A 27,958-nucleotide genomic window follows, 5' to 3' on the forward strand; every position below is an offset into this window, starting at 1 on the left:
CATCTTAATTAAAACTAAACACCATCAATACTGAATCATTGAATTTTCCTGTTGCCTTCAATATTTTCAGAATTATTTGAAATGATGAAAGGGTAAAAATGATTAATCTTAGTGAGCTGTTTCCATAACATGTATAAGAGCTAAAATCCATTGTCTATCCAACTTATAATTTAATCGTATTTTTATTAAAACAAGACAGAACTAAAATCATAGTATCGTACTACGTGCTAGCCAAAGTTTTTAATTCTCTCTGGCATTGCATAAGATGTACTGACTTCCTTCCTAATTAAGAACTAAGCAGTCTTTTCTCTCCTTCAAAAAACAAGTTCGGAAGTCAAACAATCCCACCATATCAATTGAAACCATAAAAAAATCAAGAAGTAGGTAAGTCGAACAACCCCACCATAACAATTGAAACCATAAAAAAAATATATATCCTTTTTTGTTTCTGATATTGAAGATCCCATGAACAAGTACCGGGGCAATTAAAAATTATAGTCATTGCATTGCATGTTTTTATAAGTAGCCCTTACGTGGATGATGATAATTGAATATATAAATATACACCATTACAGCTGCAATTGGCAATTAATCTATAGTTAGAGCCTCCGAACATGTCAAAGATGACGAGGAAACATTGAAGGATATCCATCACCAGTTTAGTTCTTGTCGGCTGGTGACAGCAGTTCTATGTATTAATTTAAAAAAAAAATTACAATAGCATCCAAGTTGGTATGTGGTTGGTGCATATATGATTTTCTTTTATATTATGTTTTTTATGTAAAGGACATGTTCTTTTTTTTTTCGAAACTAATTTTTTTGAGAACTAGGGTTTTAAAGTAGTTTTTATATCAAATTGAATGTCTCCTAATTATCTCTCAAAAAAACCATTTTTCCCCTCAATTTCCATCCGTACATTTCAAAGTTAAATCAAATGATTTCTTCTATTATCACTGCTAGAAAAAAAGAAAGAAAGAAAGTCGCATCCTAAGAACTTACCCTCAAGTTTTTATGGAAGAAACTTGTAATTAATTCTACCAAAATGATTCACGAAGCCAATATAAATTGAACGGAAGGTAAATTGATGCATTATAGAAATCTAATCTTATAACTAATTTCTTTTCAATTTCAAGCTAATGATTAAGTTTCTAAAATTCAATATTACAAAAACCGAGGCATTATAGCTAAAATACGTTGAGAAAGTAGTGTAACTTTTCTCGTACATTACTGTGGATTGCTAAAGTATTTTTCTTATTATTTTTTTTTGTTTTCTTTTCTCAAAATTATCTTTATTGATTTTATTTTTTAAATATTGAGCTAATTAAGAATTTAGCTTTGTAATTTTTTTTTAAAACACTGTTAATTGCTACAGTGTTTCCTCACATAGTTTTTTGTTATGATTTTTTTTTTAAATTGTTTGTCGATTTTATTTTTTTAATATTAAATTAGTTGATAATTACAACTATTGTTTTTCTCATAAACACTATGGATTGCTACATTATTTCCACACAAAGTTTTTTACAGTTTTTTATGATTTTTTTCAAAATTGTATGTCAATTTTATTTTTTTAATATTGAGTTGGTTTAATTTTTTTCTTTAAAACTTTGTGGATTACTTCAGTGCTTTTCCCACATGGTTTTTTTTGTTTTTTTTTTATGATTTTTATAAAATTATCTTTGTCGATTTTAATTTTTTAATATTAAACTGGTTGAGATTTACAATTACAATATATGGGGAAAACATTGTAACTTTCCTCACAAATTACTGTAGATTGCTACAGTGTTTTCCCCACATGATTTTTTATATTTTTTTCTAAAATTATCTTTGTCGATTTTATTTTTTTAATATTGAGCTGGTTGAGAATTACAATTACAAGTAAGGCTAAATCATGTGGGGGAAGTACTCTAGCTTTCCTCACAAAACACTGTGGATTGCTATAGTGTTTCTCCACATGGTTTTTTTCCTGTTTTTTTTTGTTTTCTTTTTTCTTATGATTTTTTTTAAAATTATTTTTGTCAAATTTATTTTTTTAATATTGAGTTGGTTGAGAATTTAGCTTTATAATTTTTTTCTTTAAAACATTATGGATTGCTACAGTATTTCTCCACATGGTTTTTTTTTGTTTTTTTTATGATTTTTTTCAAAATTATCTTTGTCGATTTTATTTTTTAATATTAAGCTGGTTGAGAATTATAATTATAATATGTGGGAAAAGCATTGTAGCTTTCCTCACAAATTACTGTGGATTGCTACAGTGTTTTCTCTGTATGGTTTTTTTTATGTTTTTTTTCTAAAACTATCTTTGTCGATTTTATTTTTTTGATATTAAGTTGGTTGAGAATTACAATTACAAGTAAGACTAAATCATGTGAGGAAAGCATTGTAGTTTTCCTTACAAAACACTGTGGATTATTAATTATAGTGTTTCCCAACATGGTTTTTTTTTCCTTTTTTGTTATGATTTTTTCTAAAATTATCTTTGTCGATTTTATTATTTTAATATTGAGCTGGTTAGAATTTAGCTTTATAATTTTTTCTTTAAAACATTGTGGATTGATACAGTATTTCTCCACATGATTTTTTTTTTGTTATGGTTTTTTTAAAATTATCTTTGTCGATTTTATTTTTTTAATATTGAGTTGGTCGAGAATCACAATTACAATAAAGCTTAATCATGTGGGAAAGCATTATAGCTTTCATCACAAAACATTGTGGATTGCTACAGTGTCTCCCTACACGTTTTTTTTTTCTTATGATTTTTTTAAAATTGTCTTCATTGATTTTATTTTTTTAATATTGAGCTGGTTGAGAATTACAATTACAAGTAAGGTTAAACATGTGGAGAAGCATTGTAGCTTTCCTCATAAAACTTTGTGGATTGCTACAGTGTTTCCAACATGGTTTTTTTTTGTTTTTTTTTTTGTGTTTTTTTGTTATGTTTTTTTTTTTAAATTATCTTTTTCGATTTTATTTTTTTAATATTGAGCTGGTTGTGAATTTAGCTTTGAAATTTTAAAAAAAAAACATTGTGGATTGCTTCAATGTTCCCCCATATGGTTTTTTTTTATTATGATTTTTTCCAAAATTATCTTTGTCGATTTTATTTTTTTAATATTGAGTTGGTTGAGAATTGCAATTATAATAAGGCTAAATCATGTGGGGAAAATACTATAGATTTCCTCACAAAATACTATAGATTGTTATAGTGTTTTCCCTATATGGTTTTTTTGTGTTATGATTTTTTTTTAAATTATCTTTGTCGATTTTACTGGGGAAAGCAATGTAGCTTTCCTCACAAAACATTATGAATTGCTACAATGTTTCCCTTCATGGGTTTTTTTTTATTTTTTTCCAAAATTGTCTTTGTTGGTTTTATTTTTTTTTAATATTGAGTTAGTATAGAATTTAGCTTTATAATTTATTTATTTTATTAACAGAAAAGTTAAATCATGTAGCAAAAAACTAAATCATATGGGGAAAACACTATGTTTTTCCTCACAAAACATTGTGAATTACTACAAATCATTCTATTTAGTCTTTAAGTTTTTGGTCACCAAGACAACTTTTTTACCGTCATAGAATATTGGCTCCATCACACTTTCAGTTACTATTACTTATCTAGCATTGGTTCATAATTATAATGTCATCAAGCACATTTGTTTTATAAATTCCGGCAGCGCCCGAGCATACCATCTAGTTGCTAGTTATATCCCGAGCATTCAAGGAAGTTAACAGCAAACTTGTGGAGTTTTCGGTTAGCACAAATCCATGTGCTAGAAGAACTTCTTCGACCTATCCTTTGGTTTCCTCAAAGAGCTCTTCGACGAACTGAATCTTGGTGATCTAGGTGATTTATCTATCGAGAATGCGTAAGAAGCTCCTATGATCGATGGAAAGGGTGAGGCCACTAACAAGGTCGTGGATGTTGTTGACCTAAATGAAGCCAAACCCCACTTTGTCCCTCTTGAAACTGTCGAGATCACTATTTTAGCTCGTATTGAATGCATGGGGACTAATAAATGAGGATGAAAGAGCCTTCCCGGCCTGAGCTTCCAGGAAAAAACGTGATGGTGAGACCTCTTCCAACCTCTCTAGCCAGGGATCCTCTGCTCAGAATAATTCTTGACTTGTGACTATTTGATTTGTAATGGATTTTGGAAGGCATATGTTTAAACTTAACTATTTTTTAATTGATATTGTTAATTATTATTCTTATAATAATCGAAGTGATATTATTAATTGTTAAAAGTTTACAGATACATGGACTGAAGTAAAAAACAATCATTCCTTTACCCTTCACCTAACTGATAAAATACCCTAAAAATAAAAACACATATCTACCTTTCTCCCTTCACCCGCACTGAACCAACCGAACTAGACCCACCAGCCCGAACCATCAAGCCACCACATCATCAAACCGACGCCCAAAAACCAGCTGAGAACCCAAATTAAGACCAGCGCCACCACCCATCAACACCCTATATCTCCATAGCTACCAAGAGGACACGACATGCACTGTCATCACCAAAAACCTCTAGCTCTTTCGCCTCCAAAAAACAGCAACCAATGAGCAAATCAGCCCCACATTGCCCACCATCCACCATCGCCACTGTCAAACATTTTTACTATTTTTAATATTGTTAATATTAAATTCTTAATTCTCTCTATTAATTTTGAGTTGTGCTATCTTCTTAGCTGATATTTTGATAACATTTTGACTTTGTGGGTGCCGATTAAATTTGTTGTAACACTGTTACTGCCTATGAAAAGAGTTTTAGAATGTACTTTTCACAACGACAATGACCTTCCAATAACGTTTAAATAATATAATTTTTTAAAATGCCTAGGACTTATGCATGGTCTGAGGCTTAAGCGAATAGTTCGTTGGAGGTCGTTACTAGGGCTTACGTATGGCCTTGGGCTTAAGCAAACAGTTCGTTGTGGGTCGAGCCTAGGGCTTAAGCAAATAGTTTGTTAGGCCATGCCTAAGGCTTACACATTACCTATTGCTTAAGCAAATAGTTCGTTCATTATTCCCAGGGCTTATTCATTGTTTGGGCTTCTAGTAAATCCTTCCTGGACATTTAAACTATGTCTAGGGTTTAATCGTTGCCTAGGACTTTAGAATATTATTGTTTGTTTAGGGCAAGAAGTCCCAACAAGAGTTCTCTTTGTACTTTGGTTTTAACTGTACGAAGAACAACGTATTTTCAAGGTGGTGACTCTATAATCTTCCTCCGGGAAAAACTTTAACAGATTCTAGGCATTCCACGCTCTTGACAAAATTTTCCGGTCTAGAGAAGAAAATTTGTATGTTCCTGGTCGGATTTCCAACTACACAACTTATAGGCCTCGCCAGACTGGATCTAGCTTTCCTTGTTTTCAGGTTCGAATGCCCTCACCTTGCTGTTGTAGAACCACTCAACACCCTTGCTAATCAAATTCCTTATACACTCTGATCGTGCCCTCTTTTTTTCAATTGGATCTAGATTGAATCTCAATTCTTCCCCTTTCTCACTCTCATTGAACATACAAATCCTGACAGAAGGGATTCCCATCTCTCCTCACGTCTGAACATCAGAGCAAAGGGTGACTCATGGCTAGTAGAGTTTTTGGGGATCGTATTTTATTTTTTCATTTGACAAAATCAACTGAAGCAAATTACTTACAGGGTTTGTACAATATACAAACACCACAATACAAACAAAAACAAACTATTAAAAGTTCCAGCTCTTGTAAATAACATCATATCTAGGAAACCTTCGATAGCTCTTCTTCCCAATCCTTTTAGCTTTAACTTTCTTCCTCAAACCTGCCAAAATTTGATTGGGGATGAGCCACAGAAGTCAATCGAAGTTCAATATTTAATCCTCAATAAAAAATCTTTGAATTTCGAGTTATCGAACTGCCTCCCATTATCTGCAATGAGAATCAAAGGGCATTCGAACCTACAAATTATGTTCTTCCAAGCGAATTCTCCTGCACTTAGCTCCGTAATTGCAGCCACTACTTCTACTTCAGTCCATTTTGTAAAGTAATCAACAATCACATTATAAACTTTCTCTGCCTGGAAGCTTCAAGGAAAGGGACTAAAATGTACAGCCCTTTTAAGCGACCGACTGCTCACATCGTCAATTCTCTAGTCGAAAAAGAACTTTTCTAAGCGATGTTGACTCTTTAAACTTTTTTTTATCAATTCATTATGACGCTGTGAGCAGACAGGCACCGACTGATGGAAGAATAATGAGTGTGATATAATATTAAAAACAGTAATATAAAATCAAAAATTTAAGAATAAAAAAAAATTGAGAGAAAGATAAATTTTTATTTTAATTATTTTTTTTGTGCTGCTTAATAATAATGAATTACAAGTTTTTTTATAAATATAAAATTAATTTTAAATAATCAAGAAATTAAATTAATATAAAAAAAATTTAATCTAAACAAAAATCATATTCTGGAAAGTAACTAATTGATTAATTTATTTAATTCAATCAATAGATCTTCTGTTATTAAGAAAAATCAGAAATCTTCTTTAATTTTCAACATGTTCTACCTTATTATAGGAGGATTTGAAACAAAATCTCAAAGCATATTAAACAAAAATCCCTTCTATCCCATCTAAAATCACCTCAGCTCCACGTCCCTATCGTTTAACGACCTATAGATGAATAAGTTGCAAATCAGGATCAGAATGTCTTCTCCATCTTAAAATCTTAAACATTCTTCTGCAACGAAATTTGCTAAAACTTGAGCTTTCATCATTGATCTTGTCTGACAGAACAAATCAAACTCCCCGAGCTCAATAGCCCAGCAAACCAGTTTGCCTGCTAACTCTGGCTTTTACAACAGTTCTTTCATGTGATAGCTAGTTAATACAACAATAGGATGAGCTACAAAATAAGGTTTAACCTACGAGCCGCAGTTATCAAAGCCAGCCTTATTACTTGTAACCTGCTGTACCTTTGTTCTACGATAGTCATCAACATGCTCACACAATAAACTGGCATTTCTTCCAAGTGTTCTTTTCTCAACAACACCGCACTCCTTGCATGATCTGATGAAGCGAGGTATATATATGAATAATGTTTCGTCTTGCAACGACCTGGATGAAATCGAGGGACATGTCAAATACTCCTTCAATCTTCTAAAAGCCTCGTCACACTCATCATCCCACATCAGGAATGCCCTGAAGCTTATTTAGTATTGTTATAATATAATTTCTGAATGCTTGATATGTTCAGATAAAAATGTTATTCTTGGATAAGGTGGAAATAGTCAATGAGTCTTTTTGTATTTGTTGGACTCGGATATGTAAAGATCTAATTCGGCTATTTATTTTGTTGGGCTTAGAGCCTCAAACGACCGTGTCTGAGCTTTATTCTTTCACTTTATGGGTCCTGGCCAGCTCCTGCTGTCATTTTGTTAGGAGAGTAATTGAAGGGGGGAGGGGGGGGAGAAACACAAACAGTCACGGGACCAGGAGGAATACGCGAAAACTATAAATAGCCTCGATCTGTGGTAGCTAACAATGTCTGCCATAGGTCTGAGAACTCGATTTCCAGTTGTTTCTGTGTAATCAGGGATGGGCCGAAGAAGAGATGATTGATCATCCATCAGTTGTAAGATATCAATGGAAAAGAAGAAGAAGAAGCTGCCAGTTTCTATTGGGTGTTTTTGCTTTAATCCAATCAGAGACATCGAAATCAACAACAAGATCATTAAGAGATGAAAGATCACATATATAATATTCTTTCGCCGGAGCAATGTAAGGTGAAATACCCTGAGCTTTTTTATGACGATAAACTGACCTTTTGGAGAAGTTTTACACAAGCCTGGCCAAATTTGACAAGCATTAGGTCGTCATCTTCTTCCCTTTAACTAAGCATTACTTGTATTTTAGGACAACTAGAGAAATTTGATCTGCATATGCTATTTCCTTGGTTCCTCTGATGCTCTCTGTTACTGGCTAATTTTACACTGGTAGGTAAGTTGTAGCATTATGTGTTAAACTGTGGGCTCTGTACTTGGAACAGTGCTCCCTGATTGTCTTTCTTTTACCGGGCATCGCCTTCTTTTACCTTATTCCATTCCAAACACATGATGAGTGTGCTGTCGAGGCTACTGTGTGTAACTAGGAGGACTGTCTCATTCTTCTTTGGTCTTACAATTTCTTGAAGTTTAAGGATTCAGATAATAGCTTATCATTTGCCTCGAGCTTTCTCTATTGTTTATTGACATTGAAATCAAGATTTAATGCGTTAGAAGTAGATGAGGATGACTCTTTGTCTACCATATAAAATTTTTGTGGTTAGGAAGAGAGAATTCGTAATAATAAAAAATATTCAAAAGAAAAAAAAACAGCTGGGTCACTGTTCTTGACAAGACCAAACCATTTTTTCCTTGCTTCTTCCTCTCTTCTTCTTGCCTCTCTTTCATCCCTATCCTCTCCACCGCCACCCCCTGACCCAGGCATCCCCTTCGGCTCAGGATCTTTCCCTCCCTCCCACACAAACCTCGGTTCAAGATTCAACGTGGCCATGAAATCAAGCTCGGGCTCTCAAACAGATGGTGGGCTCAAACAGAAAGGTGTGAAACTCCTTCAATCTCTCTCTTCTAGTGTATGAATTTATTTTGTAAATTAGGTTTATGGTTATGGGAGAGGTGTGGTTCTGTTGATTGATGAGGAATTCCTTTTGACTTAAAGAAGTTGGGTTTGAGATCAAATACTGATAACATTCTAAAATTTCTACAGTGGAGATCAAGATTCAGTCGTCTGGAACAAGGACACTAGTGAATGGATTAGCACAGGGGTTGAGACTAAACACAACTGTTCCTTACAGAACCTGGTTCCAGGGAAAACAGGTCAGTTAATCCTCATCATGAGCGCATAATTTCAGATTAATGTTTTAAAGAAAGATGTAAGGACTAATCCATGGGATCATACCTTTATACATATTTTTCGCAGGTTGCTGGGTGGACACAAGTATATGGTGATATATTATCTTTTGCAACCATTAGAGGAGCATCACATAGAGCTCCATTTTCACAGCCAAATAGGTCTATTGTGTTGTTTAATGCATTCTTGGAAGGAAAGCAACTACCACAAGCCCTATAGTGTACTGACCAAGTTCATAAATAAATTAATTTCATATCAATTTTGTCAACTGTCAAAACACTAATTCATTAGTACCAGTAGAACCATTGATGAGGGCATAATTATTGATGTGTTGCAAGATTTTCACCTGGCATAACCATTCCTGCTTTCAGTCAAGATTTTCACTTCCCAATTTGTGTTGCAATCAATATCCTTGCCAAATTAAAAATCTAAAAATCTGCATTTTAGTACCAGTAGAACCATTGATGAGGGCATAATTATCCTGAAAAGGGTCTAGGTCATCGGGTTACCAGTAGAACCAATTGTTTTATGTTTAGGCATCAATCTCGACGTCCTAACAACTATTATCGGAGCCCGAGTTTGCCAACAAGTCTTAACCCAATAGTCCACGAGAGAAACGGGTTGCCTCTGCTTCCGATCTAGGGCCTGTTATGTGAGGGGAGATTGTTGGAGTTATCCCACCTCGGTTGTGTAGGGGTCGAGTTTTGATGAAGCTCCGCAAGCTAAAGAATTAATCACGTGGGAGTTAGCCATTTGTCTCCAAGTTGGAGATTGTTGTGAATGGAGACAAATGAACAAGATGGCTACTGCAAAGTTTTTGGCTGACAAGTTCAAGATGGTTGCAGGGTAGGTGACTAGAAATGTTTAAAATGAAGTGTCAAAGATGGTTGCAATCACTATGGTTGATGTAAAGTTGGTGGCTATCATTGTTGACTGAAAATGGGGAGGCTTGTTCCTCCATTCTTAGCTATAAATAGAGGGCTTGTGAGGGCAAAAATTAGCAGCAGCAGTAGAAATAGCAAGCTTAGTAGCAGCAGAGAAAAAGAGAGATGTGAGGCAAAATTACACTAGTGTTGTAAGTAGAGTGAGGTGTTTCTCCTCCTCTATTATTGTAGTGAAAATAGTTATTCCATGGATATAGACAATCACCGAACCACATAAATATAGTATGTTCTGTTTGTGGGCATCAATCACAGTTCCTAACATGTTCAAGTGTCAAGGCTAACTGGTACTCCTGCGATGCCATTTGCTTTGTTATTGAAATAATGTAATTCCATTCATTGCTTCATCAAAATTGGGGCACAAAATGAAAGGTTTACATTGCATTTTCTACCCTCGGAGTTCATTTTGATCAAGTCGACCATTCTATCTCTGTTGTTATGTAACAAATAAACCTAGTCGGAGAAGAAAGTGATCTCATGTGTCACCTGACTAGCTTGTAATACCCGTTAAGCCTATGATGTGTCCAAAAGGAGGCAGATGATTTGGTAAGAGAAAATCTTAGAACTGATGCAACAAAGTTCTAGCTTTTTTGATCCTCCTGTGAATTCAACTCTGCTAAAGAAACAGGCTCCCATTTCAATATTGTCCTTCACTTCTCTTTTTATATAGTAATACGTGGTAGTTTAGGCATTTCTTTGATGGAATTTACAATATATCTTCTATTGCATAGAGCTGCATTTGGAGGCTTCTTGTTGTTTGCTTTGTCCTTGTTCTATCAACTCTTTCATATTTCCATTTTTTACTTGATAGATGCATGGTTGCATGTTGCAGGGTAGATGGTACTGTTTCCCTCCTCCAGGTAGCTGACTTCCCATTTTACAAAATGATTTAATTCTCCAATGCGGCACCCTCTTAGTCTTACTCTTACATGACATCCGTGTGACATCATTTCCTCAGTCTCTGTGCCATGCAGGGTAAACCACGTCGTATCCATGAATTTAACTTGGCAGGAGTCTGCACTCTGCACATTTGTCTGCCTAAAATAAAATCTAACAAAATAAAATAGATATATCTGATCCATACTTAAATTCTATTTCATTCAATCAAAAAATTTATTTTAATAAAAATAAAGTTAACAATAAATTAAAAAACTGAAATAACTCAATTAAATTAAAAAAAAAGGACATAAAAAGAAAATAAAAAAAATAATATTTAATTAAATAAATATTAAATGATAAAATTAAAAAAATATTAACTGATCAAAAAGTAAAAATAAAAACCCAAAACTATTTCGGATGAACCTTTTAAAATTAAGTTAATTTCTTATATCTCTAACCCATGAAATACACACGGCTTAACCAAAAACTTCAAATCTAAATAAGTAAAAAACCAACTAACTAATACAACTAGAATCTTAGATTTTGAGATAATACCAGAATTTAAAAAAAAATCTTATTAAAAAGTATTTACATCATTTTAATATATGAAAAAAATAGCCGTTGCGGGTCACCTAGCTAGTGTCAACTAATTAGGAAGTGAATGTGTAATAAATCGCAAACTAATCGCTTGAGAGGAAAAGGAATGGAAAAAACTCGTTTCCTCTAAAAATCGGTAAATAACCCCCATTCCTCGTCATTTCTTTGTTGAGTTGAGATAGAAGGCTTTTGCTTCTCAGCTCCGAACATTGATGGACCAATAACATCTTCTAAGTTTTATGACAACTTCAATACCGTATAATTTTTTTCCTAAAAAAAAAACTCAATGCTTTTAATTAAAAGGAGAAAAATATGAGAATTACAAGTTCATCGACACACTGTATCGATCCTTAGAAATGATCAAAATTATTCGATCAAGTAACGCCAACAACCACTTGATGCAATGGCGATTTTATGCTGTATGATCCTAGCTAGCTATATTCTCAAATTCTACAATCGAGAACCCTAGCTCCATGCGATGATGAGAGTCGATGTTAGGAACAACTTAATTATCTTCCAGATTTTTAATGAAAATATACGTGTTATATGTCTCTGTGTGTGTGTGAGAGAGAGAGAGAGAGAGAGAGCCAAAGCTAGTAAGCAAAGACGACTACGGGGAGAAATAATAAAGGAGACCTTGAAGAAGAACAGAATTATTCAGACAGCTTGACTGGTTATGATTAAGCTGATCACCTTAAACCTAAGTTAAGGTTAGCCCTACAACAAAGATCATGACTAATGATCGTCTTCAATAGAAGAAATCCATCTTTGATATGATCTGGAAGTGATCTCACGATCTCTTATATGCGATGCTTATTTGATACGGTAGACAAACATTGAGGGTAATAATTAGTGCAAACCAGCAAAATATTTGCAAAGGAAATAAGTATTTAATTACATTGATCGATAGTAACTAATTCAATCTTCATAAGTAATTAATTAATTAATTAATTAATATATCCTAGATAAAAACATCAATGCCATACCCACTCTGCAAAACAAGGGGAGTTGTATAAACAACATGAATGTTTCACTTTTCATTTCCCAGCTATAATGGATGCCTTTGGATTAAACTTTAAGAAATTTAACTTGGATTTTACACTTTTCGATTAACTCGTAATTCAATCAAAATATAATTTGATTTTCTCATAAAAAAAATTATTAAAATAATATCATTTTAAATTATTTTAAATTAAAATAATATTTTTTATTAACTCATATTAAACTATCACATCTATATTCTAGATCTTGAATTGAATTGCGGATAAGATTGGGTTTGATTACTCTAATGACATGTGATAAAAAAAAATTAGTGGCAATTGAGAATCTTGTAATTAAGTTCCCTTTGTTTTTATAATTGTGAAGTGTTTTTTATTTTTTTAATATTTTTATATTGATATATTAATATCAAAAATAAATTTTAAAATATAAATAATATTATTTTAATATATTTTTAAATAAAAAATACTTTAATAAAATTACAAAACTAGTAGTCTCCTTTGATCAACACGAGCTAGCTAGTACGAGGGCCCTATCAAGCAAAGGTCATCATAACGCCTCATAATTTTTCAGGATTGATGCTAGCTCTTTGTCACAACACCATTTTCCATCATTCAATGAGGCCCGACCTTTCTTTTTTGGTGCCAGCAAAATAATGCCCCATGGCCTTAAAGCATATGAAATGAAATAGACAATCATGAGGTCATTAGGCTATGGGACAAGATTCAATTCGGGACAAAAGGACTTTGTTTGTTTCGACGAAATTATTTTCCATCAAAAGTTTTTACCAAGGAGAAGCTGAGGTTTGGTTTGTTGGTTATTAATTTACATGAATAATGCAAATCGTTAAGAAAAGACAATAAAGAAATTAAAAATATACATAATATATTTGATTAGTGAAATTAAACCTGCAACTATATTTTATAATATTCTCTGAAGGTTGTTTTTTCTTGATATTAATATTTTTTTAAGAAAGTAACTATCAACATAAAAGGAAGTTAAAACCGGGAAATAAAATCAAATAAAAAAAACATTGTCAAATGGATGCATCCAAGTAGATTTTATGACTGGGATTTAACATTTTTTGTCTATATATATATTACACAAAGATGAGCATGAATTATTATCATTTTCAGTATATTATAAACAAATTTATTACTATTAGTTTCTTTAAATTTTAGTACCTTTAAGTCTCATATAAATTATGGTTGTTAACATGTTTTTATTTGGTAATTATATATGAAAAACTTTTAAAATCAAAATGTTTCATCAAGTGGCACTACCAACATCAACCAATGCTTCAACTTCAAAGATTAACCCAAAATCAACCACTACATGATCCGTCATGGATAATAAAGGTAAACAATCTCAAATCCTTACATCAAGAAAAAAATGTTGAAGATGGATAAAACACACAAATTTAGAATCACTTTACAAAACTTGATGGTGATTCTAAAACCCGTAGAGCTAAATGTAATTATTGTGGAAAAATTATGCATGTTATACTATTCTTAATGGCACAAGTAACATGTGGAGTCATTTAAAAGTATGCAAAAAGTTTTCTTTTGTGGTTTATAAGAAACAAAAAGTTTTGGTAGTAAAACCTAAGATAGAGGAGGGTGAATTAGAAGATCAAAATGTGAGAACTCTAAAGGTAATATATTATAATTATGATGAATGTAGACAAGCACTAGCAAAGGTAGTTATAATTGATGAGTTGCCTTCTAATTTTGTAGAGGGTTAAGGATTTAGATTGTTTACTAGGACCATGCAACCTAGATTTGACATTCCTTCTCATTTCATTATTATGAGAGATTGTTTGAAACTTTATATTGAAGAGAAGGAAAGATTGAGGACAGCTCTTAAGGGTCAACGATTATGCTTTATAACAAATACACGGATATCAATCCAAAATATTAACTATATATACTTAACAGCTCTTTTGATTGATAATGAGTGGAATTTGCATAAAAAAATTCTAAATTTTTGTTAAGTTTTCAATCATACGAGTGAGACAATTGGTCAAGTTATTGAGAATTGTATGTTAGAATGGGAGATTGATAAAGTTTTGACTATTATAGTAGATAATGCAAGCTCTAATAATGTGACTATTTTATTTTTGAAGAATGTAATGAAAGATTGACAAACTAATATATTGTTAAATGAACATTTGCATGTTAGATGTTGTGCACACATTGCGAACCTCATTGTGCATGATGGATTGAAAAAGATTAATGTTTTAATTGTTAAGTTTCGAAATGCAATTAGATTTGTGAGATATTTATCTTCTAGGCAACTTCAATTTAAAAAGTGTGTAGAAAAGTTGCATATAGAGTGTAAGAAATCATTGTGTTTAGATGGTGTAACTCAATGAAATTCAGCTTATCTTATGTTAGAAGCTGCTGAAAAGTTTGAAAAAGTGTTTACGAGGTTAAGTGAAAGTGAACCTAGTTATCTGAGTTACTCTTTGGAGGTTGATTCAAAGGGAAATAAAAAAACATAAGAACACCTAGTTTGGAGAATTGAGAAAATGCTAGAACGAACTTTGGTGAAGTTCTTAAAAATCTTTGACATGGCTACATTAAGATTTTCTGACTCATTACAAGTCATATCAAATTCTTTCTATAATAAATTGATTTACATGCATATCAACTTATTGCAATTGTGTAAAAATAGAGATAATCTTTTATGTGGAATGATGATGAATATGATATTAAAGTTTGAGAAGTATTGGGGTTGTGAAGTAAATCAAAAAAATTTGTTGTAAATGGCTAATGTCTTAGATCCGCGTTTTAAATTGAAATATATAAAATTTTATTTTGATGACTTGTATAATTATGACATATTTTTCAATTTAATTATTTTAACATATAAAAACCAAACCAAACCAAAAATAATAATCATTATTTCATATTTTTTATAATAAAAAACAGGCACTTGTTTAGCAAATCATGGAGCGGTCCTATTACATGACTGATTTGTGCAACGAACAAAAGTGAGAAAACAGGTAGGGTAAACAGACACACAACAGAAGTGAAAGAGAGGAATGTCAATATTAAAAAAGCAAGTTTTATATGGGCTCTATGAGCATCATTGGCGAGGAGAAATTTAATGTAGCAGTTATTTTCCAATTATGATAGGAGCAAGACTTTGACCAAGGGGGAAAAGGGCATCATGATTAAAGAAAAACACTGGAAAAAAAAAAAACCATATATATTTGCTTGCATAGCAATCCATTCTTTGCCCTAATCATGCCCGCATGTACTCATAGCCACATTGTTCATTTGAAGGATTTTGTGATCTTTGCTTCTTGTCATATAAGGTGATGCCACCCCATTATCATCTTGCTCAAAACCCAGCTCAAAACTCCAGTCTTTGAGAAGTGGTGGGTCTAAATTTATGATTTTTTTCCCTTCTTTTTCCTTTCTTTTGAAGAAAAGACTGTAAATCAATCAAATCAGAAATAAATGCTTGTAAGAAAAATAAAAACTAGAAGGGTCCCCATGACGTATTTATTGTGTTGTGAAATGTACTCGTGTGCTTCATCTACTGATTATGCATTTGGTGTATACCACCCTGGGAAGATTTTAATTAAGATGTGTGCCGTGAATTAACTGACATTCTTTCAAATAACTAGCCAATCCCTTATTTATTTAATTTCCTCCATCCTTTTATTATAAAAGTAATTAAATTGAACCCGGTTAAATTTATAATCTAAACCGAGAAACAAATTATAAATTAAATGAGTTGACTCAAATTTATTAAAACACCATGGTTTTCATTACATGGATTTATGCACCACAACTAGTTCTTTATTAGTTCTTCTATACAAACAATTAAGTATTATTCTAAAATACAACAGTTTTTTTTATTGCGTAAGATTTTACTGTTTATTCACTCATAATTACTGTGGATAAGCTGTGTAAAGTTTTATGTTTTTTTAATTTGATTTTTAAATTTTTTTCTAGCAATTTAGTTCTAATTGAAAACAATTTATTTTGATTTTTTATAAAAATATAAGATTGAAAAAAAAAACTAAAATGAAAAAAAAAAAAACCAAACATGGGTGACATGTCATAAATTTCGTAAAAGATGCATTTTGATACTTAAACTTTAAAAATCACTTAAATTATATAATTTCAACACCTCAATATTTTTCTAATTCAATTATGGTACAAAAATTCATTTTTATTATTTTTTATCCAAGATTAAAAGATGAGAGAGAGGTTGTTTTATTTTTAGGTATCGTTAATTACTTTTTATTTATTTATTTATAAATATACTTCTTGATTTATTTGATTACATGTATGCATAAAAAAATTTAATTTGAATTTAGATTTTTTAAACTACAAAAATACATTAAAAATACTTGCCAGTATAATTTTTTCATAAAAAAAATAAAAATATCTGACAGGTCACATAACTGGGGGTGTAACAAAAGGGTGATGGATCAAACTAGAAAATATTTATTTATTTATTTTTCATGGTGAGATTTACGAGATATCAATAAATTAAAAATATGACATCAAGAGTCATGGGTCACCTTTTTATTTGAGTGAAAAAAATAAAGCAAGTTCTTTTCAGTTAAAAATTAAAAGTTGATAAAAAAAATATATTTTCATTTTAAAAAAAAAAGTGATCACTATATGCATTCTGATATTCACCGACCTCGCACATCTTTATATCCTACTACCTCTACTGTCTTAATCATTATAAAAATAATAATTTAATAGTATGCGTTTTATTATGGTAAAGAATTTGGTATATACTTGAAGGACGACATTGTAATTTTTTTTCCCCAACGGGATCAGTCTAGAGCTAAATAAATTTTAAATTCAATTATCTCTAGAAATACTTGCACTCTGACATACTAATTAGGTAATGGCTTGTACCTTTTTTTATCAAATCATGTAGCCATGAATTAATTATGTCATTGACTAAGTTTTATTCCCCTTCTTTTGACTTTATTGAGTTTATTATTGGCTTGAAGTTCCAAACGAGTATATATTAGAACTTTATTTATTTATTTATTTATTTGTGTAGTTTTTGTCTTTATATTAATATTTTTTATGATCTCGAAGTATATATATATATATATATATATTTTAATATATTTTAAAATAAAAAAAAAACTTTTAAAAAATAATTTATATCCCATTACCAATACCAAACTCACAATCTTAAAAAGATTTCTTTTTTTTATAGATAATTAGTCACTATTGAAGACAACAATGAAACTACTAGGAGTTGATTACATGATTTTGATTTCAATGTTATTAATCTTTTTATTGATACCAATCCAAGCATTCAATGTTATTTAAACTGTTTTTCAAAAAAATAACCATTAGATTTATACATATATTTGGAAGATAAATTTATTAAATGCATAAGATATAACTAAACTTGATTTCAAATAGAATAATCGATGAAATTAGCAAGACTAATTATGCTATCATTTTGTGGGAAGGCAAGTAGATAGCTTCGGGGCGATACGTAACCTAATGTTGAAATTAAGGATATTCTCACATCCAAGTAGGCCCGAAGGAAAATAAAAGTCCAAGAAAATGATTATATGTAATGACTCTCAAGGATAGACAGCTAAAGACTGGAGGAGGAGACATTGGGAAAGCTTTCACTTTCAGGTTAGGAAATTGAACCTCTCTTTCTCTTTCTCTTTCTCTTTCTCTTTCTCTTACCCTCTCAGATCCTTAACTTCTGCTGCCTGCACAGCTTTTCTCAGCGGAAATTGGGCTCTGAAATCGGTAAGCAAAAACAAGTTGCCAATAAAACCCTCTTGAGTCTCGGGTTTGAAAACCTATACTATTTCTAGTATTTTAAGACCAGGCAGCAAATCCTATGCATTTTGACCCTCCCCACCCTACATTGACTTGCCTCTTCTTCAAACCCCTACTAGGCTTCTAAACAAACAACCAAAAAGTTGATATGATATTAGGACCGGCCCCAAAAAAGAGCATAAGAAAAGGAGGGTAATCCCCATCTCCAGTCACCTCTCACAGCGAGCTCCTGCTTAAAGTACTGCTTCATCACCTCCAGCTTTTGAAGGAGAGACAAAAGACAGCTCTAGTTTATGTTCCATTTCCATGCCATGAATTGGGTTACAAGGAAGAAAGAAATGGGGGTTCTAAGAAGAGAGCTGGCTTGCTTATATCTTCTTCTTCTGTTGATAATGTCACCGTTAGAGACTCCATGTTATGCTGTTGGGTATGGAAAGTTTAGTAGCTTCAGAGGTGGTTCTAGTTCTGAGCTGAAGAACAATCCTGCCAAGTCTAATAATATCGGTGGCCTGAAAGGAAACGCAGATAAAGAAGGTAATGAAATTTTTGGTGCTGAGAAGAGGAAAGTCTATACAGGACCAAATCCTCTACACAACAGATAAGTTATTATTACAGCTAGTCGTCACCAAGCTTGAATTCCGTTTCAGTTATAAGATTTTTTTGTTCTGTTTTCTTTCTTCTGCTTTCCTTCCTTTTCCGAACATTTTGAAGCTTTTGCTGGAAATCTCCACAGTAAATGTTTCAAGTAGTCTTACAGATGTATATGAGAGTTTAGGGTATGATATTTTGGTTGAGGAAATATACTTATATTTGTTAAAATTATAAAAGAAGAAATTAATACTCCTTGCAAATATTACTCATGAAGCATCAATGGAGTTGTTGGTGTTGTAAATTCTGACCTGCTTTCCAGATTTGCTGCGACTTGGCTTGTGGCCATTAGTGCTGTTTGTTGCTTCTGCTGAAAAGGGAAAGGAACCGTGTTGCGGTGGTCTAATACTTTACTTTACACTGTTTCAGATTACTAGGTATCTTAGATTTAGCACGTCTTAAAAGAGAAATTTGTGTGCGCTCTAGGCACTAAACAATACAGGGTTTGCTCGTGCATGACCATGCACATGTATGCAAGTGTATGTATGTATGTATGTATGTATGTATGTATGTATAATGTATGCATGCACGAAAGACCTGTGCTCCGGGACTTGGCACGGGATGGTGGATCCTAATGTACAGTACAAACATTAATGACTCATGACATGCCTGCACAAATAGCCATTTCTTTGAATTATTTCATCTTGGCTGGATCAAACGCAGAGGAAATGGCAGGACTGTGAGCCTTAAATTCCTTTGGAATTTTTGTCAGAGATAGTTAATCATAGAGTACAAGTGGTAGGATAGAAACGTATACAACCATCCACTCACCTTCAATTTCTGTCTTGAGTAATTATGTAGCAGACCCCACCTAGTTTTGGTGTTGATTCACCCTATGCCAGCCTTATGTCCACTATGTAATGGAGATTTTACCCTTTTGCAAACATACACCACCTTTCTTCCTGCGGGCTACAGCATTCTTGCTTCCCTGCATAGTGTTACAAAAATCTCTCCCGTTTCTTGAATTTTTTTTCTAAGAAAATCTAACCCATTTCCATTCCTGTTTAGCTTATTTCATGTGTAATGTTTTGTAATTTCCTCCAATTTCCAAGCCCTATTCAATCCAGTTGTTTATTCAATATGCGTACACATAATACACAAACTACTAAAACTGATTCATTGCAGATGAAAATATATTGTACTTCTAGCAGGATCATTGCAGTAGGGCTATGAAAAAGATTTAGAGATAATCTCATTCACTAATCTTTTCATAGTGGAAAGATGAAGAATTTTACCATTACATCAAAGCTTTAGGCCTGATTCCCTACAACAATATAGTAATACTAATCATAATGCAAAGTGATTTAGTTGGTGCAACTTTGCAAGATTCCCATTCACAGTTACAGCAAAAAGGGGAGCAAAAAAGTAAAAAAATTAAACAATCTAAGATAAAGTTGGATTATAAGAGACCTAGAAGATGGAAAGTAATAACATTTTTCAAAAGGGGAAGTGCAAAAGGAGAGAAACATTGGCATGAACATGAGAAAGACTGGATGGGCATGTCTATCTTTACATCATACATGACATTTATTTCTTGGGGGCTACGTTGTGTTTTTTTTTTTTAATTTTTCCTCTTAAATTTGTAATCTATGATTAGTTAGTAGAGAAAAATTCAAAAGCAAACTATATTTTTTAAAAATTTTAATTTTTTATTGAAAATTAAATTTTTTATATTTTTGAATTATTTTGATAGTGTGATTTTAAAAATAATTTTTTAAAAATAATAATAATATTTTTATTTTAATATATTTTTAAACAAAAAAAAATACTTTAAAATACATTATAATATTTTCAAACACAAGGCACATGTAGTGAAGAGGTAAAAAAAAAGAAAAAGAAGATAGCCCTCTTGTAAAAATTGTGTCCCTGTTGCCTTCTATTGTCCTGGTTAATACAGACTGTAGAGCCATTGATAAATTAAGACCTGGAAGTTGACTTAAGGTCCCCTACATGGCTTGTTCTTTATGGTAGAGGTTATGGAGTAAAAGCTAGAAAAAGTGTAGTGCTCATTGAAGCCCTCAGACATGGTCTCAGCATTAATAAGGTCCAGAAGTGACCAAATAACAGTGTATTTCAAATTTAATCTCAAGCAAAAAGAACCATAATATCTCTGTACAGACTCCACAGACTTGTAACCATAACTCAGAACCCTAGAATTAGAATTGGACAGAACACTGCTCATCTGCAACTTCTGGAGAGAATAAATAAAAAGGAAGAAATTTTCTTTTATTTTTTTAAACTCAACAGTTATGTACTTTATCAAATTTAAAGTTTCGTTTTCAAAAAGGGTGCTTTACAATGATAATTCAGTACCTTTATCCAGTTATCCATGGTCTTGCTTTCTTTTGAAGACAAGAATAAATCAAAGTTAAATAGTTTGTCATTAATGTGAAGTTGAAGAATACTAGCCGACTTCAAAATGTTATACAAAGAAGATTTGGCTGGTCCACCAGCTAGCTTGAAAGAGCTTGCTTGGCGATGTTCCTGTCTGCTGAGGTGAGGGTCTTGAGAGAGCTTACTAGCTCTTTTCTTGTCAGCTAAGATAAGAGCCTTGAGTGGAAGGAGACGTGCTGAAAATAATACAAGCCAAGCATTAGAACTTCATTGTTTTGATGGTTTGCGCTACACAGGGTTTTTTGTGCTCCCATGATTTGCATGATGAAACGTGACTACTGATCTCTATCCAACTACAGCTGGTCCGTGTGCTAACCTAACTGATCTACACTTAAAAGTGTGCAGGGATTGGAGGTGAATGGCATGCACATACCTGACCTAGTGTAGATACGTGAATATTTACTTTGTGCTTTCAAATATTAGATAATTGGCTTGTTTTGGTAGCGAGAAATATATAAATTTAAGATATTGGATTGAAATGGTTTATTTATTGAAGTTTTATTTAATAATTTAAGTTGGTTGACATGGTTTTTTGATATGGCATCAAAGTTTTATTAACCAAACAGTTATGAGTTCAAATCTCACCATCATATTCTATAAGTACAAGGTAAAGTGAGTCTGTACAACTTTTACACCTTAAAAGTTTTCAATATAAATTATATATTGAGATCTTATTTAATCACTTAATTTATTTGATTCAATACAAGTTAATTATAGAACTAATTTAAGAATTTGTGGTAGTATCAGAGATTGAGGAGTTAGAAAAATTAGCCAGGGTTTTTTAGAAACCAGTTTTTCAAAATCTAGTCGGTAGATTCCTGAATATATTTTGAATAACCGGGTACCTGTTGTTTTTTAGCTTTTTCTTTTTCTAACTTTTGAGGTTCTTCTTTAGCTTTTGCTTTGTTACCTATTGTTTAAGGTATTTTGATATGTTAACAAAACTATGTATTTCTTAAGGTATTCCCTTGTATTTTGTACAGTTTTTTTCTTTTATACAATTTACCCTTACCAAAAACAAAAAGTTTCTTGGACCATGATTTTCTATGAAGGCTCACGCCTTTTACCTTCGCTTAATAAACCCTAATCTCAACTATATGCCATTCATGACGAATGTCCTAATTTAACATCGAATCAAGAATACCAGTTGTCATATAATTTCCCGAAGAGTAATGATTTGTATAAAGATTTTTTTTAAAACAAAATATCATGGATACTCGCATGAAAATAAATGACCAGAAATTTGAGTAAAGCTGAACTTCTCAAAGTTTTCTTATCGTAACTACACCTCTCCCACTATAAATCACCCAATTCCCTCCAAAGACCTTATCTTCCAAACAAATTAAGCACCTCTCCGCACTTCCATTCTCACCAAATGCCTTCTAGCTTCCTCACCCACCACGAGTTTTGGTTCACTTCTTATCGTCTAGCCTCCTCCCTCCACTCTATATCTCCATTCTATCACTTGAGTTCCTTGTATGCTACGCCTACCTTATTGCATATACAGAACCTGCATTGACACCTAGCATATGATAATTGGAGCTGCGTGCTTGATGCGCAATGGAACATTGTTACAGGGGGGGATTTTCTTTCTGAGACTTTGTTTTTCATACGTGTTGATCTTAGTGTTTTCTCAGTCAGATAAACCATTACATAACAAGTAGAGTTTTCTCGCTAGCCCTCCATTTTCATTTGAATTCATCCATGCCATGCACTGTATAAAATCAAGCATCTTTTACAGTAAATGAAAGATCATTGATATCTATAATTCCTCAGTGTATTGGTGTCACAGAGACTGAATGGTCCAATTTCGTTTGACGTGAAAATTACAATCTGAGAGCAGCATTTTATCAGTTTAATCCCAACAAATGCAATCTGCTGGCAGAGTTAAATGATGGCAGAAAGACTGTTACTATCACAGAAGAACAGCAGCTTACAAGAGAACTTACAGGATGAAAGTTACTTCATCTTTCGTGGCAAAAATCTATTTAAGTGAAATCTTTGGATCAACTGCAAGAGATGGCGGTCTATGTAAAATGTTGTGCATGTGCATGTTGAGGGAGCAAGAGAGGTCGCATGCTAGTCATGAAAATGAATGAGAGCTCCAGTAACTTAAAGTTAGGGGGCGTGATCTGTGATTTTGCTCGAGGATTTTGCTGTTTTCAAACCAGATGGATGTCCCAAATGCTTGCAGATGAAATTACCCGCCAACATAATCTTTTGCAGATCCACAATATTGGTCTTGACCCCAAGACCATTGAGCATGTAAACAAAATCTTCAGTAGCAACATTCCCAGAAGCAGCTTTAGCATACGGGCAACCCCCAGACCTGAAACTGATGAATCGACCACGCTGATCCCCATCTGGCAAAAGAAATGCACTGTGTAATTATTGATTAGTTGAAGGTGCAAAGTTTTGGTTCAATATCACTGTGTTCATGGACTCTTGGAGTCACAGCAACCTAAAAATGAAGAAACTGGATGATGCATTATCCCCCAAAGCAACATGAACTCTTATCAATTTCCATAAAGTTCCAACACAATATTGAACATGAGTGATTCAAGAAACCCTCTTTGAGACATTCTTCTTGTCTGTCCACTCCAAGGGACTGCCTCTCTTGTTGTAATATGTTGAAAACATTGAATTGGAAAAGATATTTATACCCTTTGATAAGTAGTTAAGGGTATAAATAATTGAAAGATATTTTGGGTCTTTTATATAAATAGAAATGGAAAGTTAAAAAAAAAAAAAGAGAGACAAGATCAGTTTTCTTGAGAGAGAGAGCCCTAAGAGAAGAAGCGAGGAAGAAGGAAAGAGGAAGAAGAATAGGAGAAGAGAGGTGAAAGTCGGGGATAAGGATTTCTAAGGTAAGATATTTATGTTTTTATGCTTAATTATATTGATTAAGTTTGATTTTAAAATTTGAATGATTTAAGATATTTAATTAATAAATAATTCAAATATGTGGTAAAGCACGGTACATGTTTTAAGTTGACCTAGGTTAATTTTTAATTATCTATTAATTCAATTAAATCAAGCTAGATCAACACCAATAAAAAAAAAAACAAAGTTATTTTATAGAAAAAAATATTTTACAAGTTAATTCAATAATTTAATGCGAGGTTTTCCATCTTAATATTTAGATGATATTATAGCTCGTGGGATAGCTTTTGATTTTTTAAAGATATTTATTTATTTTGGTCTAATATTTTAAATTAAAAAAAATATTTTAATATATTTTAAATTAAAAAATATTTTTAAAGGTCACGTTACCAAAAACAAACAAACGGTGTTGCCAATTAGGCTGGAATAACACTAGGAGCATTTTTAACAAGTATTGGGATTCCTAGGAAGTTCTCGCCCACGCCATAACGAGAATGAGCCTTGTCATAACACTAGGAGAAGGCCTTGCCGTAGGCCTGGGTTCACTACTAGGACCGGTCTTTGGGTGAGGCTCGGCAGTGGAGCTTAACCCAAGCTTAGAAAGCATAGGGGCATCCAGGTCCCACCCCATTAGGTCCAGGTCTGTTTCCGAAGCTGAACTCATCTTCGACCAAACCAAACCCAACATCCAAAAAGCCACCAAAAAACTTCATTATTACCTCACCTTACAAAAGAAAGCATCAAAGAATGAAAATTCATCTTCGGAAAAGAAAAAAATCACATGGAAGCACTTGAGCAAACGCAATGAAAAGATTCTCCACTGACAAACACCGTGCAGCAGGCATCTGAAAGCTCAAACTAGTAAATAATGGGGGTACATTCAGTTTCAAAGGGAAGAGAATAGAGGGACTCCTGGTAGGGTTGCCCCAGCATCGACGATGAAATTGTTGCCTGTCACATATTCTGAAGAATCGTGGATTAGGTAGCGAGCAAGTGATGTTAATGCTGGATCTGCTGTGCCAAATGTTCTCAAAGGGACTGTTTTCAGAGCAACATTACTGAGCCAGTCCTTCTGCATAAGGCCCTGTGTGATCTCCGATTTGAAAAGTCCGGGTGATATTGAGTTCACTCTGATTTTGTATGCTCCCAATTCCATAGCCATGACCTGATATTCCCATCATCATCAGTTTCGATATTTCAATATGAATCCTGTTCCAGAAAAGCAGGGGGGGGGAAATACAGATCGAAAAACTTTGAACAACATAAAGAATTTGATGAAAATAGTTAAGTAACCATTGAAAGCAGAAGGCACATGAAAGGCCTCCACATCTCATGAGGACATCTTGATTGGACACCTAGTTCGGTAATCTTAACAAGACTCGGGGACTGTCGAAGTTCATATTGAGGGGTGAGCCGAAGCAACAGTTCAGAGTTGTCAGTCACACCACACAGAAATTAAATATTAAATCAGCATGGCACAAAATGAGATGTTCCCTTGATATCCGAAGTTGCTTAGCAGAGAATGGTTAGAGATTGATGTACCATTCACCCGATTCCCCCCCCCCCCCCCCCCCCCCCACACACACAATGATTGCATAGAAATGACAACTGGTATCATATAGCCTAACAATTTCCGAAAAATATCTATTGTCAGTTTTGTTTCATAGTTTGGAATGGACAAGGATGATCTAGCTCTCAAGATCATGATCAAAAGAAATGGATTCGATGGCTTATCAAGAATAAGACTGTCGGGATGTGAAAGTCGGCCGACAAAACAAGGAGAGAGAGGACAACGAAGGGAAAGGAAAATATTAAGAAAGCAACTGAAGTTTTAATCTGCGGTCCACTTCCCACTCACTAATTCCTACCATTGATGAACCAGACATAAACTTTCATTGCCCTTGTTACCTCTCTGTATATTTTTGTTCATTTACCTTATAATTTATATAGCTTTCCTTGCTACGTTTTCCCTCCCAAGTACTACACTCTATTTTCAGGTTAGGTGATTCTAATCTTGTCAAATATAATCGTCACAGAGAGTCCATATCTTAATGACATGCTTATATTCTTCCTCTCGAAACAATCACTGGACATCAAAGAAAGATTTCGCACATGATGACTGGTCTGTCCTGTCTTTTCATTGATAAACCGTTCCTCTCCTTGTAGGATTTAACATCTTAGGGCCATCTAAACATGATCGAAAGATTTTTTATCAACAATAACCATCACTCAACTGATTATGTAAGGCGGATTGCAAGAAACAATCAAGACAACTCAACATTTTAACAAAATATCTTAAATCACACATTGTAATTTTATCAAATTCTCAGGACTTTTCAAAACTGAAAACCAGAGAGCAATAGCTTGTATGCAATAACTCTATAACGATAATCAAGTAGGCTTACAATTTTCTTTTTAATCAATAGCTTATAGTTTCAATTCCATAAACTAAAAATACTAAAAAGATATTCTTTTATCCAGGAATTTTAATTTGTGGATATAATTAAAATATAAATCACTCTGTTAATATAGGTATTACTTTATATTCAAGTTGTTTTAATTATTTAGTTATTTTTTTAATTAAACTAATGCTTGTATGAAAATAGATTTAATCATATTAAAACTGTGTAATAAATTTGGAATTACATGAATAGATATCAAAGTTAAAACCAATTAACTTAAAATAATCCAGAGTTAAGATTATTTTAATTAATTGGTTGTTTCTTCATTTTGAAGACTCTTTATCGTCCCACTTCTCCTCTGTTGCATTTTTTTTTTTTTTCAAAATAATCATTATCCTCCTGTCGGTATTTTTAACTTCAAAATCATGCTAAAAATAATAGATGATCTCAGAAATCAAAATGAGATTGCCAACGTTCTTAAATCACACATAACATACATCACCTTTGAAATGGCGTTCACGCCTGTCTTTGAAGCAACGTAGTGAATGCCTCCAGGCAATTGTCCACGATTAAGACCAGCAATAGAAGCTATATTAATCACTGATCCTCCTCGTTTCGAATCACGCATTCGTATACAAACAGCCTTCGAAACCAGCCAAGTTCCTGTCGTGTTCGTTCTTATAACATGATTCCATTCCTCCTCAGACAATTCCAATGGATCCCTTACAGTTCCTGCAATAAACCCACATCCAAAAAACATAAAAAAAAATGCAATTGATCCAACAATTAAAAAACATAAAATTAAAAGAACCCATTTTTTCAACCCAAAAACAAAAGGAACCCAACTTTTTAAAATTCTTTAACCAATACCTCTAACACCAGCATTATTAACCAAGGCATCAATCCCACCAAAAGCATCCCAAGCTTTCTGTACACACTTATCAATAGTGTTTCCATCAGCAGAAACATCCAACTCCACCGCCACCGCTCGCGGCTGAATATCCACCTCAGCTGTTGAGGAGGAAGTAGGGAAAGACAAACTCATCTGATTGATTTCATCACATAAAGACTTTAAACGATCTACACGACGAGCTGCTGCTAAAATCCTGCAACCAGCTTTAGCCAAGTCAAGACAAAAGTCCTTGCCTAAACCAGATGATGCACCAGTTACTAGAACCACTTTGTTCCTTAAATCACACCATGGCTCCAACTGGGTTGCTCCTTTGGTTGACATTTTTTTTTCTTAGTATTTGGTTAGTGGGAGTCTTGATCTTTAACTGAGAGGTTGAGATGCAGGGGACTTGGAGTCCTATAATATATATAGTGTCCACGAAGAATTGCTTTTTTGTCCGTCTGGTTAATAAGTCATGTTGAACCTTGTAGTTCAAAGAAAATCAAATAGGTCCTTAAAATTTGAATTTTAGGATGGAATTAGTCCCTCCATCCATCCAATTTTTTATTTACATTCAATGGTAAAACTGACCAAACCAAGCCAATTTATGTGTTCCTTGCGTAAATAAT

The 27,958-nt window shown here is 33.0% G+C and overlaps 2 protein-coding genes and 2 long non-coding RNA genes across 4 annotated transcripts; 2 read left to right on the forward strand and 2 right to left on the reverse strand.

Annotated features, from left to right (window-relative positions):
- Positions 1-7,442: 7,442 nt before the first annotated feature.
- LOC112324531 (serine carboxypeptidase-like 45) lies at positions 7,443-9,158 on the forward strand. Its single transcript, XM_024587872.2, has 3 exons — positions 7,443-8,589; positions 8,756-8,865; positions 8,969-9,158. The coding sequence occupies exons 1-3, from the start codon at positions 8,541-8,543 to the stop codon at positions 9,116-9,118; spliced, it is 309 nt and encodes a 102-aa protein (XP_024443640.1). The 5' UTR covers positions 7,443-8,540; the 3' UTR covers positions 9,119-9,158.
- An 8,531-nt stretch (positions 9,159-17,689) lies between these two features.
- On the forward strand, positions 17,690-19,770 carry LOC112324498 (uncharacterized). Its single transcript, XR_002978375.2, has 2 exons — positions 17,690-17,957; positions 18,046-19,770. It is a non-coding gene; the product is annotated as an uncharacterized LOC112324498 (long non-coding RNA).
- On the reverse strand, positions 18,511-19,628 carry LOC127904436 (uncharacterized). The gene is made up of 3 exons (XR_008057614.1): positions 19,530-19,628; positions 19,010-19,118; positions 18,511-18,619 (listed from the first exon to the last, which is right to left on the reverse strand). It is a non-coding gene; the product is annotated as an uncharacterized LOC127904436 (long non-coding RNA).
- A 4,952-nt stretch (positions 19,771-24,722) lies between the features above and the next one.
- Positions 24,723-27,735, reverse strand: LOC7464091 (uncharacterized). Its single transcript, XM_002323204.4, has 3 exons — positions 27,308-27,735; positions 26,940-27,169; positions 24,723-25,200 (listed from the first exon to the last, which is right to left on the reverse strand). The coding sequence occupies exons 1-3, from the start codon at positions 27,669-27,671 to the stop codon at positions 24,922-24,924; spliced, it is 873 nt and encodes a 290-aa protein (XP_002323240.1). The 5' UTR covers positions 27,672-27,735; the 3' UTR covers positions 24,723-24,921.
- Between the last annotated feature and the right edge of the window lie 223 nt (positions 27,736-27,958).

This window comes from Populus trichocarpa, chromosome 16 (assembly GCF_000002775.5).
Source record: "Populus trichocarpa isolate Nisqually-1 chromosome 16, P.trichocarpa_v4.1, whole genome shotgun sequence".
Taxonomy (NCBI): domain Eukaryota; kingdom Viridiplantae; phylum Streptophyta; class Magnoliopsida; order Malpighiales; family Salicaceae; genus Populus; species Populus trichocarpa.